Source organism: Protomyctophum bolini (assembly GCF_963924005.1).
Source record: "Protomyctophum bolini genome assembly, chromosome: 11".
Classification (NCBI taxonomy): domain Eukaryota; kingdom Metazoa; phylum Chordata; class Actinopteri; order Myctophiformes; family Myctophidae; genus Protomyctophum; species Protomyctophum bolini.
This window is the reverse complement of record NC_137872.1, coordinates 41,431,180-41,444,049: the sequence shown is the minus strand read 5'-3', so window position 1 is coordinate 41,444,049 and position 12,870 is coordinate 41,431,180. Positions and strand designations below refer to the sequence as shown.

General features: G+C 48.3%; 1 protein-coding gene across 1 annotated transcript in view; it reads left to right on the top strand.

Moving 5' to 3' along the window:
* LOC308323512 (matrix metalloproteinase-14-like) overlaps positions 1-12,615 on the top strand; it is a gene marked incomplete at both ends in the record, with an annotated part of 40,626 nt that extends 28,011 nt beyond the window's left edge. Inside the window, 6 exons of the mRNA XM_080775240.1 lie at positions 6,015-6,154; positions 8,065-8,169; positions 8,435-8,742; positions 9,282-9,449; positions 12,319-12,552; positions 12,608-12,615. Coding sequence (XP_080631366.1) covers positions 6,015-6,154; positions 8,065-8,169; positions 8,435-8,742; positions 9,282-9,449; positions 12,319-12,552; positions 12,608-12,615 — 963 coding nt within the window. The remainder of the gene's footprint in view (positions 1-6,014; positions 6,155-8,064; positions 8,170-8,434; positions 8,743-9,281; positions 9,450-12,318; positions 12,553-12,607) is intronic.
* Positions 12,616-12,870: the final 255 nt, after the last annotated feature.

Genomic DNA, 12,870 nt, shown 5'->3' with positions numbered 1-12,870 from the left:
TGAACGTATTACTGTGGTGGTGAATGATTGCGTGGTGGCCCGCAAAACAATACGGACGCAAACCATAATATCATGATACAACCCCGAAATAAAGACAGTGGAATGACGCTTTAAATATTATAAATGAACATGCTACTGCCAGTCTGCTCCCGCGAGCAGGGAAACAAAACACAGTAACAGGGAAAACACGTTTTGGCGCGTATATCCGCCATTTCAGTTTTCCCCCGACATGTTAAACGACATGTTGGTGCTCAACATTTTATTTATATAGCCTATATGTTCCTAAACATGAAACTGCTTACTGTAAGTTAGTGCAAACATTAAATAAAGATACGTACCGGTAAACCTTTTTGCCTCGACTTCTGAAACGTCTATTCCAGCTTCCGCGACAAGCTTGTGAATCAGTTCCTCTGTAGTCAAGGTGGACAGCTTTCGTACGTCTACTCCTCCTAATACGAATACTGTCGCCATGTCGCGGTTAGTTTGGTTGTCCGTCCGTCTGGCCGGCGGCCGCCACCCGGCTACAACGACCCAAACTCCCGCTAACTACTAACTAGTAGCTACCTTACCGACCCAAAGTCCCGAGTGGAAAGTGCTGTGTCAGCACTGCTAAGCAAACTTAAATGCACCGTAAAATGGCGCCTAGCTGGTGGGTGGCTGGCAAGGGGCCAGCTAGGCACTCCAATGTTGAAGCGCTGGTCCCTAGTGGTAAGAGGAAGGACTGCAGGCGGACCCGTGGATTCTTGACGAGGAAACCCCGTGCAACCGAGCGCCCAATGTAAAGCCCAGGTGCACTCTGGGTGCACTTCCGCATTTGGACACCAAATTTTGGTGTCCAAATGCGGAAGTGCACCCAGAGTGCACCTCGGTGAAATGCTGAATCAGCGAAAAGACGGTACTTCCGGCAGCCTTCCGGGTGCTTCAAAACGCCACTGAGCAACTTCCACTGACATGAATAGCAGAGGGGGCGGAGCTTCGCGTTAGTTTAGTCTCTATCCTTTTAATACTCTATGGTGGCTGGGCATGTTCCTCTTGACTGGTGAAGATGCACTGTGATTGGCCAGTACAGCAGAAAGCTGACTTGCATTCAGCCAATCACTGACCATTTTGCTTCAAAGGCGGGTCTACAAGCTCAGAATGGGTTCAAATATGTACCTAGGGGTCCAAAAACTAATTTGTACCTTTTAAGGGCTACAGTTTTGTACCATATGGGCCATTTTAGTACCGTATATGGTACTCTACCGATCCAAAGGGTACATTTAGGACAAAAGTGTTAGGATCTGTCCCTCCTCAGACCATGTCAGCCCCGGCCACTCCCATTTTTCCCTTCCACTCACTCAGTCCCTGCACTCACCTGTCTCCAACTCCCTCGTCAGCCCACCTGTGAACACTTGGACAATTCACCTGCTCACTACTTAACTGGACTCATTGCAAGACACTGTTGTCAGTTCATAGTTTGATGTTGTCGATGTCCCCTGTGTGTTCCTGGTTCCGTATGCTCCTCTGAGGTTTGAGTTTTGGACTTTGTATTTTGCGCTTTGCATTTGTGTTTGTATAGTATTTTTCAGTTTTGGCATTTTTCTGCCCTTTGGACATTTTTGGGTTTTCCTGAGCTTGAAGCTAGTTTTTGTTGTCCGCTGCCTCATTGCTAAAATAAATACCTTTATATTTGAACATACTGTCGTGACTCTGCATTTTGGGTTCAGTCATCTTGATATCACAACAGTATGAACTGACCATAAAGATGAACCCAGCAGAGCTACTTTTTTTGACAAAGAAGGTGTTGATTTTTGGAAGTGATGTGGATCGTCTTGTGGCCTCTCCCCCTAACCTGCATGCTGAACTTCGAAGGGAGATTTCTATCCAGCAACAGTGGTTTAAAGAGAGGCCATGGGTGAGCCATTTTGTCCCCCACTTTGATGTGGTTTGTAGGAGGCTTGAGAACTTTGAGACCAGCTCATTTCCCAGTGCTTCCCAGCAGGCCCACTCTATTAGGGTTGGAGTGTTCAGCCTGCGTCCCACTAGCCCTGGTGCTAACCGGCAGAAAACTCAGAGTGTGGATTATCTTCCATGTTTTCCCAGCGATGAAGTTTGTTCTGAACTTCACACTCAAAATCCGTTTTATGGCACCCGTCTGGCTCGGGGGGTCCCCGTTGTGTCAACAGGCGGGGGGGTGTCTCACTGGGTCTCCCAGTCACCAAGCCCACCCGACCAGCCTGTCCTGACAGTGTGGGGAACCGGGGGCCTGCTAGAAAGAGGCATGGCCGCCTACAACGGCAGGAACCACCGCCACCCAGCCTGTCACGTCCAGCTGCAGTCCCGCCTGCAGCCACTTCACGTCCTGATGCACTCCCGCCTGCAGCGGTGCAGCCCCGTCACGGGCCTATACTACGGCAGCGGGACCCCGGGGGTGTTTTTCAGCTACCTGACCCCTGTTCCTCGCCCCCAGTGACTTTGTCTCCAGTCTTTGTGAAAAGCCTGCCCAGCTCTCCGTCGTCCTGTTTTCTGCCGCCCAGCACTCCTCCGCCCAGCCTGCCCAGCACTCCACTGGGTGCTGTGCTGCCCGGCGTCCACGAGCCCTCCCCGGCGGCCTCCATTGGTGACCTGCCTGCGCCCTCTGCACCCTCACCGACTGTACCTCCTGCTGAGCTGCCAGAGCCCTTGCCGGCCATCTCCCTAGGTGTCCTGCCTGCGCCCTCTGCACCCTCTACAGTCCTTTCAGCCGGTGACCTGCCAGAGCCCGTGGCAGTCAACTCCAGTGGTGACCGGCCTCAGCCTGACGTTATGGAAGCTCTGGCCCTGGGCTTTTTGTTCGGCTGCTTCCGTCAGCTGCTGTCTGCCGGCTCTCCATCTCCAGAATCTGCAGCACCCTCCTCATCCCCTGGGTGTGCAGTGTTCTCTGGGGTCCCAACATCCTCGTCTCCTGGGTGTGCAGCGTCCTCTGGGGTCCCGTCTCCAGAGTCTGCAGCACCCTCCTCCTGTTCTCCGCCTGCAGTCCCGCCTGCAGCTCCGCCTCCGCCTGCAGTCCCGCCTGCAGCTCCGCCTCCGCCTGCAGTCCCGCCTGCAGCTCCGCCTGCAGTCCCGCCTGCAGCTCCGCCTCTGCCTGCAGTCCCGCCTGCAGCTCCGCCTCCGCCTGCAGTTCCGCCTGCAGCTCCGCCTCTGACTGCAGTCCCACCTGCAGCTCTGCCTCCTCCACCTGCAGTTCCACCTGCAGCTCCGCCTCTGCCTGCAGTCCCGCCTGCAGCTCCGCCTCCGCCTGCAGTCCCGCCTGCAGCTCCGCCTCTGACTGCAGTCCCACCTGCAGCTCTGCCTCTTCCACCTGCAGTTCCACCTGCAGCTCCGCCTCTGCCTGCAGTTCCACCTGCAGCTCCGCCTCCGCCTGCAGTCCCGCCTGCAGCTCCGCCTCTGACTGCAGTCCCACCTGCAGCTCTGCCTCTTCCACCTGCAGTTCCACCTGCAGCTCCGCCTCTGCCTGCAGTTCCACCTGCAGCTCCGCCTCTGCCTGCAGTCCCGCCTGCAGCTCCGCCTCCGCCTGCAGTCCCGCCTGCAGCTCCGCCTCCGCCTGCAGTCCCGCCTGCAGCTCCGCCTCTGCCTGCAGTCCCGCCTGCAGCTCCGCCTCCGTCTGCAGTCCCACCTGCAGCTCCGCCTCCGCCTGCAGTCCCACCTGCAGCATCTCCGGCGTCGCCTCAGCCTGCAGCATTCCCGGCGTCGCCTCCGCCTGCAGCTTCCTCTGCGGTCCCGTCGTCTGCAGCGTTTTCTGGGGCCCCGCTGCTGCAGCTTGCCTCCGAGGCCCCGCCGCTGCAGCTCGCCTCTGAGGCCCCGCCGCTGCAGCTCGCCTCTGAGGCCCCGCCGCTGCAGCTTGCCTCCGAGGCCCCGCCGCTGCAGTTCGCCTCTGAGGCCCCGCCGCTGCAGCTCGCCTCTGAGGCCCCAGAGCCTGCAGCCCCAGAGCCTGCAGCATCTCCTGTTGCTCCGCCTGCGGCACCCCTGATGTCACCTGCAGCATCACGTCCAGCTCCTGCAGCATACCCGGCTCCGCTTCCACGGTCCTCCGCCTCGTCTCAGCCTCCAGGCCGCCCTCCTGACTCCACCTCCTCAGCCTCGTCTCGGCCTCGGGGCCGCCCTCCGGATGATGTCACTGCCTCATCCCAGCATCCTGGCCGTCCCCCCGATGGTGCTCGTTCTGCCGCCCCCCATCCTCCTGGACGTCCCCCTGAGGTCACCCGACTTGCCTCTGGCCGTCGTCCTGGCCGCCCACCTGAAGATCCCCTTTGCTCTGCCTCAGTTTTCCCTCCTCCAGGCCCCCTCCACCCGCCCTGCTCCCATTTTTCCCTTCCACTCACTCAGTCCCTGCACTCACCTGTCTCCAACTCCCTCGTCAGCCCACCTGTGAACACTTGGACAATTCACCTGCTCACTACTTAACTGGACTCATTGCAAGACACTGTTGTCAGTTCATAGTTTGATGTTGTCGATGTCCCCTGTGTGTTCCTGGTTCCGTATGCTCCTCTGAGGTTTGAGTTTTGGACTTTGTATTTTGCGCTTTGCATTTGTGTTTGTATAGTATTTTTCAGTTTTGGCATTTTTCTGCCCTTTGGACATTTTTGGGTTTTCCTGAGCTTGAAGCTAGTTTTTGTTGTCCGCTGCCTCATTGCTAAAATAAATACCTTTATATTTGAACATACTGTCGTGACTCTGCATTTTGGGTTCAGTCATCTTGATATCACAACAAAAAGTACCATAAGGGGCCTAGATTTATCACAATTTTTTTTTGTGTGTAGACCGGCTATTTCCAAATAGAGCTCTCTCTCTCTCTCTCTCTCTCTCTCTCTCTCTCTCTCTCTCCCTTCCTCTTGGAACCCCCTCACCCCTTTCCCCCTATATGTTTATTTTCCTTTATGATGAATTCCTGTTCTGTTCTTTGACTATATAGAAGTGTCTATTTGTACGTCTCTAAATGTTTTGATGAATTGAACAAGGTGGACCCTCTTGTAAACAAGTGTAGGCCTAATGCTTTATTGGGTCGTCCACTCACAGTTAAGTTGAGTTAACAGTACAGTGCATTTTTATGAAACAAACACATTGCAGATCGAAACAGGATGATTCAAGCTTTCCGTACAGCTGCAATGTTGGTGAGTTTCACGTTAGGTAATACAATTAGATAGGACTGTTCTGTTTGGATGAATGGGCTGTCTGTGGGAAGTTACACCCAAGGTTAATTAAAAGCGGTTAGGAAGCGAAGACCGTACGGTGGACTCCATGTTGCTCCCTGGAAGGACAGAAGACCGTACGGTGGACTCCATGTTGCTCCCTGGAAGGACAGAAGACTGTACGATGGACTCCATGTTGCTCCCTGGAAGAACAGAAGACCGTACGGTGGACTCAATGTTGCTCCCTGGAAGGAAAGGAGACCGTACGATGGACTCCATGTTGCTCCCTGGAAGGACAGAAGACCGCACGGTGGACTCCATGTTGCTCCCTGGAAGGACAGAAGACCGTACGGTGGACTCCATGTTGCTCCTGGAAGGACAGAAGACCGTACGGTGGACTCCATGTTGCTCCTGGAAGGACAGAAGACCGTACGGTGGACTCCATGTTGCTCCTGGAAGGACAGAAGACCGTACGGTGGACTCCGTGTTGCTCCTGGAAGGACAGAAGACCGTACGGTGGACTCCGTGTTGCTCCTGGAAGGACAGAAGACCGTACGGTGGACTCCATGTTGCTCCTGGAAGGACAGAAGACCGTACGGTGGACTCCATGTTGCTCCCTGGAAGGACAGAAGACCGTACGGTGGACTCCATGTTGCTCCCTGGAAGGACAGAAACATACCCAATGGGCTTTATGCAGCCAATACTTCCGCGTTCAGCTTCCTTGGTCTCAACTGCGCATGTTTCTTTCATTTACTAATGATTCCCTGTAAATAAAAGTTAGTATTTGTTCCTTCAAAGTGTTTTGTTATTTCTTATTGTGGAACAAACCTTTTAATGGTGTCTTGTTTGTCTTTGTGTCTCCACCAGTCATGGCTGAGACAATATGGCTACCTGGCTCCCCTGGACAGCAGGGACTCATCTAACCAGGATCTGTCTGAAGCCATCAGGGAGATGCAGAGGTCCTACAACTTGGATGTCACTGGACTGTTGGACCAGCAAACCATCACGTATGTCTCCTACATCTACTCATGTAGCTCCTTGGTTTTGTCAACCCTTCATTGAACCCTTCGCTAGAGAAATAAGCCACTCAGAGCCTCTTCCTCTGAGACTCATACAGTATATTACTAGGGGGCAGCATGAGGGGAGGGGGCATTTTAATTTGTATTATTATTTTCTTCTTCTTATATTTTTAGTTTTCTAACTCGTATATTCATATTTTGATATAATTAATTGAAAAAGCTCCCTCAAGTTTTGACAAATCACAAAACACCCTGACTGCACAGTGCACTGCACTGCCCTGGCTAACAAGACAAATAAAGTTAAGAAAAAACACCTTCAATATTTAGTTTATTTTATAAAAAGTTAATCTTTCACTCAATAGGGACTGCTCCCGTCACTAGTTGATGATGTTGTGTAGTCCAGCCCTCAATAGGGACTGCTCCCGTCACTAGGTGATGATGTTGTGTAGTCCAGCCCTCAATAGGGACTGCTCCCGTCACTAGGTGATGATGTTGTGTAGTCCAGCCCTCAATAGGGACTGCTCCCGTCACTAGGTGATGATGTTGTGTAGTCCAGCCCTCAATAGGGACTGCTCCCGTCACTAGGTGATGATGTTGTGTAGTCCAGCCCTATGGAATGATGGTGGTGGGAGCAAACATCACATAACAACCAGGAACCATAGCAGAAGGAAGGCTTGAAGACCATTCAGACTAGTGAGCTTAAGTAGCCCGCCCAATTGGTCAGCTGACTGCCACATCAGCGAATGACATGTGGGTCTTACACATACTGAATACACCCACATAGTAATGCAGCATAAGAACCCTTGAGTATATGTATGCGCCCTTGAGCACGGCATGAAACCCCTCGAGTATATCTGACTGAACTAACTCTGCAAGCTATATGCATCATTTAATCAGGGGCTCGAAGGAGTTATTGCTGTTGGGTGTGAGAGGCATGTACAGTTGTACGTCTTCAGCGTAACAGTGGAAGGATAAATCGTGTTTGGAGAGGATGGGACCGAGGGGGAGCATATATAGCAGGAATAGTAGAGGCCAAAATAGAGCCCTGGTGTGTCTGTCTGTCTGTCCAAGCACGAAAATAGCGTTTGTTCACCACCAAGTGTCACTTGTCACTAAAGCTAAATTCCAATACCCAAAATCTCGGCCACTCGCTCACTCCCACTCCCCCCCCCCCCCCCCCATCCACTAGCTGGCGGCGGCTGAGTGGTTGAAGTCGCTGACCCAACGGCCAACACACACACACACACACACACACACACTAAAAAGCTTTGCTGTTTGTTGAAGAGACACATTTTCGCTGAATGAAAAAACATGAAAAAACAGTGAAACAATGACAAGTGTGAACAGACAAACAAAACAGACAACAGGACAGACAATCTTGCTCGCAGACTTTTCCAACATGTTGTTGTAAATCAAGTGAATTACAGACATTCTTTTTTAAATGAGAAAAATAAAATAAAGAAAAAACACCTTTCTTTTCTTTCCAATTTTCTATTATGCTATCTATTGTGTAGGAGGGGTTAGCGTGCACCTATTGAAATAGTCAATGAAGGGTTGTCATGTCTGGTAAAATCTATCTTGACTCCCTCTCAATTCAAACTTTATCTTTTCCAATTGCAAGTAGTGCATAACATCTCTCATAAGTGTAGTGTGAGTCGGAACCTGTGCTTGTTTCCAATTCAACAGTATCAGTCTGCGAGCCAGTAGAGTCACATATTTTACCATGTTATATTGGAAAGTAGACAGTTTGACCCTGGGCCCCCTGACTCCCATAACTGCTGACAGACGGGTCTGATTAAAGAAGTCTGACATGGAGAGCTAAATTGTAGGCTACTGGACATTATATTCTGGTATTTTCAGCTCTAATGTCTCCTTGTCCCCCCCCCCCCGTCCCTCAGAGCCATGAAGAGACCCCGCTGTGGCATTCCTGAGAAGACCAACGTGGGGTTGAGCAGCTACAAAGCGGTTGGAGACAAGTGGGACAAGTATAACCTCACTTACAGGTACAAACAGAACAGTCTTCAGGTATTTGTATTGATGTGCCAATAATCTATACATCATCATGACACCTTATTATCTACCACAAAACTGGACACATTGGAGACTTTCATATTGACCGAGACTTGATGAACGTCAGGCCAAACTGGCCAAACCCAAACCGTGTTTTGTCTTCCTGTGGGATTACTGTGGGGTTAGTTAGGGAATGTACTACTCCACGTGGACAGCTTTGCTTAGTTTGTCTCTCTTTGCCTCTTCCTCTTCCTCTAGTATTGAGAACTATCCACCTAGAATCCCACCTAAGGACATATTAAAGGCCATCCGTAGAGCCTTCACAGTCTGGAAGGATGTCAGTCCGTTCGCCTTTGAGTATATTCCCTACAAGCTGATCTATGACGACCACAAAGATAAGGCCGACATCCTGATCTCCTTCTATGCGGGTCCTCACACAGGCCATGACTTTACATCATTGGACCTGGCACATGCCGAATCCCCCCCCAAGCCTGGGCTTGGGAGGACAGTCTACGTGCACTTCAACTTAGACAGGCAATGGAGCGTCACCAACCAGGATGTGAAAGGTAAGAGATGGTGTCACTTGGACACAAAGTGAGTTTTGCGCTATAGAGACAACCGGAATTAGTTGAAGGGGCTTTTGTTCACTTGTTACAATTAACAGGACACTTCAACTGAAATGTGTGAGATTTAACATCAATGAGGGCTTAGTTGTTTTAAAGATGTTTTTAGTTCAGCTGTAATGCTACAGAACAGAGCATGGTGCACAACTCATCTCATTCATTGCATTCCCTTTGGATGGATGCAAACAAATAAAAAACACATCATTACTTTGAAAAATAAGAATTAAAATCAGATCAACAATAAGAGGACTACTCTGCAGTATTTTTCCTGGTTTATAATATTGCGGAAATTTACACTAATTTATCTTCTGTTCTGCAGTCCGTCCGTCGTCGTCCCCGTCCCCCCCTCCCCGCCCCTCAAATAATCTCTCAGGAGCAGAATCTGCCTGCACCACTTCCTTAAACCTGTAGGAGGAGGTGGTGCCCCCAGACGCAAAAACACATTTTATTTTACTGAAGGAGTTCTTCTTCCATCCATCCAGATTCCTACAATCTGTTTCTGGTAGCGGTCCATGAGCTGGGCCACAGCCTGGGTTTGGGTCACTCCAAAGACACATCGTCCATCATGCACCAACAATACAAATGGATGGAGACTGATGACTTCCTGCTGCCAGCAGACGACCGCCAGGGGATTCAAGACATCTACGGATGTGAGTGGAAATGGTTAAACAACAAGGCATTGAACCTCTACCATGAAATGTTCTATGAGCAGGGCCTGGCTGTAAACAAGTTCTTGAGCTTAGTCCAGTTACCCTGGGTAAACATAGTACCTTTCCTTTCCTTAGTCCAGTTACCCTGGGTAAACATAGTACCTTTCCTTTCCTTAGTCCAGTTACCCTGGGTAAACATAGTACCTTTCCTTTCCTTAGTCCAGTTACCCTGGGTAAACATAGTACCTTTCCTTTCCTTAGTCCAGTTACCCTGGGTAAACATAGTACCTTTCCTTTCCTCTATAGACGAATCCAGGAACGGGTCTCATGTTCGCAGCCTACGTATTTCCTGTAGGCGGACTCAACGTAGCTGCAGGTTTTAAACCCTCACCAGGCGCATCTCTTCCACTACAGTGAACGGCAGAGTAACTGATGTTAGTCTGCCTCAAACGTTACTCTTTGACCTGCTTTTTACTAACACTAAAATCACAAAGATGCCCAGAACATCGGGATGAACCTGTGTAGTTTATGGCTGCTCCAACAGTAGTGACAACATAAAAAAAAAAAAACTGAATGTCAAAATATCCACTGCGGTGGCTGAGACCAGAGCCATTGAGTAATGGTTGAGACGAAGCAGTGAAAGGTCCTGAAAGATACATAACGTCAGTCTTACCCAATACCCAATCTTTCAGTGTTTTATGAACACAATTGCTGCTGTATTTTATACCTCACACTAAGCATTTAAAGCCTTGTGTTCATAAAACAGAAAGATTGGGTATTGGGTAATTACTGAACTTGGATTGTAGCTTTGCAGCTGCAGTTGAATCCAGACCAACATGGATTGTATAGCTTTGCAGCTGCAGGTGAATCCAGATCAACTTGGATTGTAGCTTTGCAGCTGCAGGTGAATCCAGACCAACATGGATTGTAGCTTTGCAGCTGCAGGTGAATCCAGAACAACATGGATTGTAGCTTTGCAGCTGCAGGTGAATCCAGACCAACATGGATTGTAGCTTTGCAGCAGCAGGTGAATCCAGACCAACATGGATTGTAGCTGCTGCTAAAAGCTATGAAGGTAGTGGGGTGTATCTTTTGGGGCGTATATAAAGCTATGAAGGTAGTGGGGTGTATCTTTTGGGGCGTATATAAAGCTATGAAGGTAGTGGGGTGTATCTTTTGGGGCGTGCTGTATATACGTACATGCGTGGCCGTTAAAGCAAACAGTTGTAATCCAATGTAATCCATTTCATGTGTTATTGTTGCGAATGCAGTGAGCACTTACTATGAGACCTAGCAGATCATGTCTGTCTGTCTGTCTGTGTGTCTGTGTGTCCCCCCTTTGTGCCCATATATGGAGCTGAGTGATTTGTTTGTGATTGATGCAACACACTCCATATTTGTACGTATAGCTGCTTTGGGGACTCCTTATATGGTTATGGCTAAGTTAAAAACTTAACTTAAAAATAACTTAACTTAAAAAAAAAATAACTTAAAAAGAAATCTTAAAAAAACCCAAATATGTACCAGCTGCGTTCGCTTCCCGCGTTTGCGCGTCTTACTGGTAGCAAACACTTTATGATGATTTGAAGGTTCCATTATTTTATGTAATTCAACAAGAAAAACCTGGGATTGTGGCCAGATGTAATTTCCTGGGGTCTAGTATGACTAGCCTATAGTAAATAATCGCTATAAAATTGTGTAAAGAAAAATACATATTCGAACATGGGGCTACCAGGTTGGAATGCTGCTGTGAAAAATAGCTAAAACGAAAGAAAGCAGCAAATTAATCATCTTTTACTTTCTCTAATAACAACCTAAAACATGACCCTTGGTTGAAAAAAACTAAAGTTGTCCTTTAAAGGGACACTTCACCCTTTTTGCAAAAAAATATATGTTAATGACGTTTAGAAGCTTTAGAACACACTCCTGGGGGTCTTTGTGTGTGCAATATGTGGTTTTAGATATTTTAGATTGTAGCAGTGAGCCTGTTGTCTCTGATGTCATGGACACTGGGCTCACTTCCTTCCTGGACTACATGTTGTCTCAGTAAGACAGCTCTCCCCCCTATCCACAAGGAGGAGCAGTGCACCAAAGAATTATGGGAATTGTAGTCCAGGAAGGTAGTGAGACCAGTGTCCATGACATCAGAGACAACAGGCTCACTGCTACAATCTAAAATATCTAAAACCACATATTACACACATAAATACCCCCAGAAAAGTGATCTAAAGCTTCTAAACGTCATTAACATATATTTTTTTGCAAAAAGGGTGAAGTGTCCCTTTAAGTCTTTTCTGATTTTCCAAACCACACTAATTAATCCAGCAGATTAAGTCAATATTTCAGAAGAATTGGCATTTGGCATTAATAATGCCTAGGTCCAACTTTACATCACATCAAATGAAAGGTTTTTCCGTGCAGAGCTTGAACGTCTGAACAGAGTATAATGATTTTATGACAAATTAAATGGTGCCAATATAAATTCAATATGGCTTCTAGTTTTCAAGATGGCATCCATTTTCAACAAACATTATGTTGCTGCATAACCCCAGGCTGCGGTGTCGCTAAGTAGAGATGTTTTCTAAGTCACTCTTATATCAGTCACAACTGTGTTCAGTATCACCTTCTGGTCTCTGTTTGCAGATAATTCAGTCACAAACAACCTGACCCTGGATGATGTTTCATTCCTGCCTCTCATACTCCAAGAACGGATGATTAAAGCACCTGTAGCTGCTTACACATTTATTCAAGTTTCATGTAGAACGTAGCATGTTACAATCTGTCAGCTCCACTGCACTGGTGGTGACTCACACTGAAATCGGTCCGTGTAGAAACAAGGTAACAAAACCTAACAATCCTAATGTTACAGATGTCCAGAAGCCCAGCTGCGACGCCCTGACCCAGCAGAATGCCCAGCTGTTGGATGAGATTTTGCAACTAAAAAATGACACGCGAGAATGCTCAGATAATGCCCAGCTGTTGAATGATATTTCTGAACTACAAAAGGACAAGAGCAACATGATGCAGGAGAACAGCCGACTGAAGCAGGAGAACACCCGACTGATGCAGGAGCTGAGGGAGAGGACGCCGACACCACCACCAGGTGAGAGATATTCAATATTGTGTATTATTACTATTTCTATTTTATCTTTTATCAGGGATTTAGAGGTAGAAAATCTGACTAAGATCATCACTGCTGGACTATGACAACAATCATAGAACAATAATTTAAAATAAATAATAATAATTATTATTATAATAATTATATTTGAACTGGGGACCCCACCAGCCTTTTTTCCGACACCCAAATAGCCGACAGGGCAATGGTCCGACAGTGTCGGATCATGGTCTGAAATACCGTCTTTTTACTCCAACAGTTCGACATGACATTAGACAGACAGAAGTTCCCGCAATAGTCTGA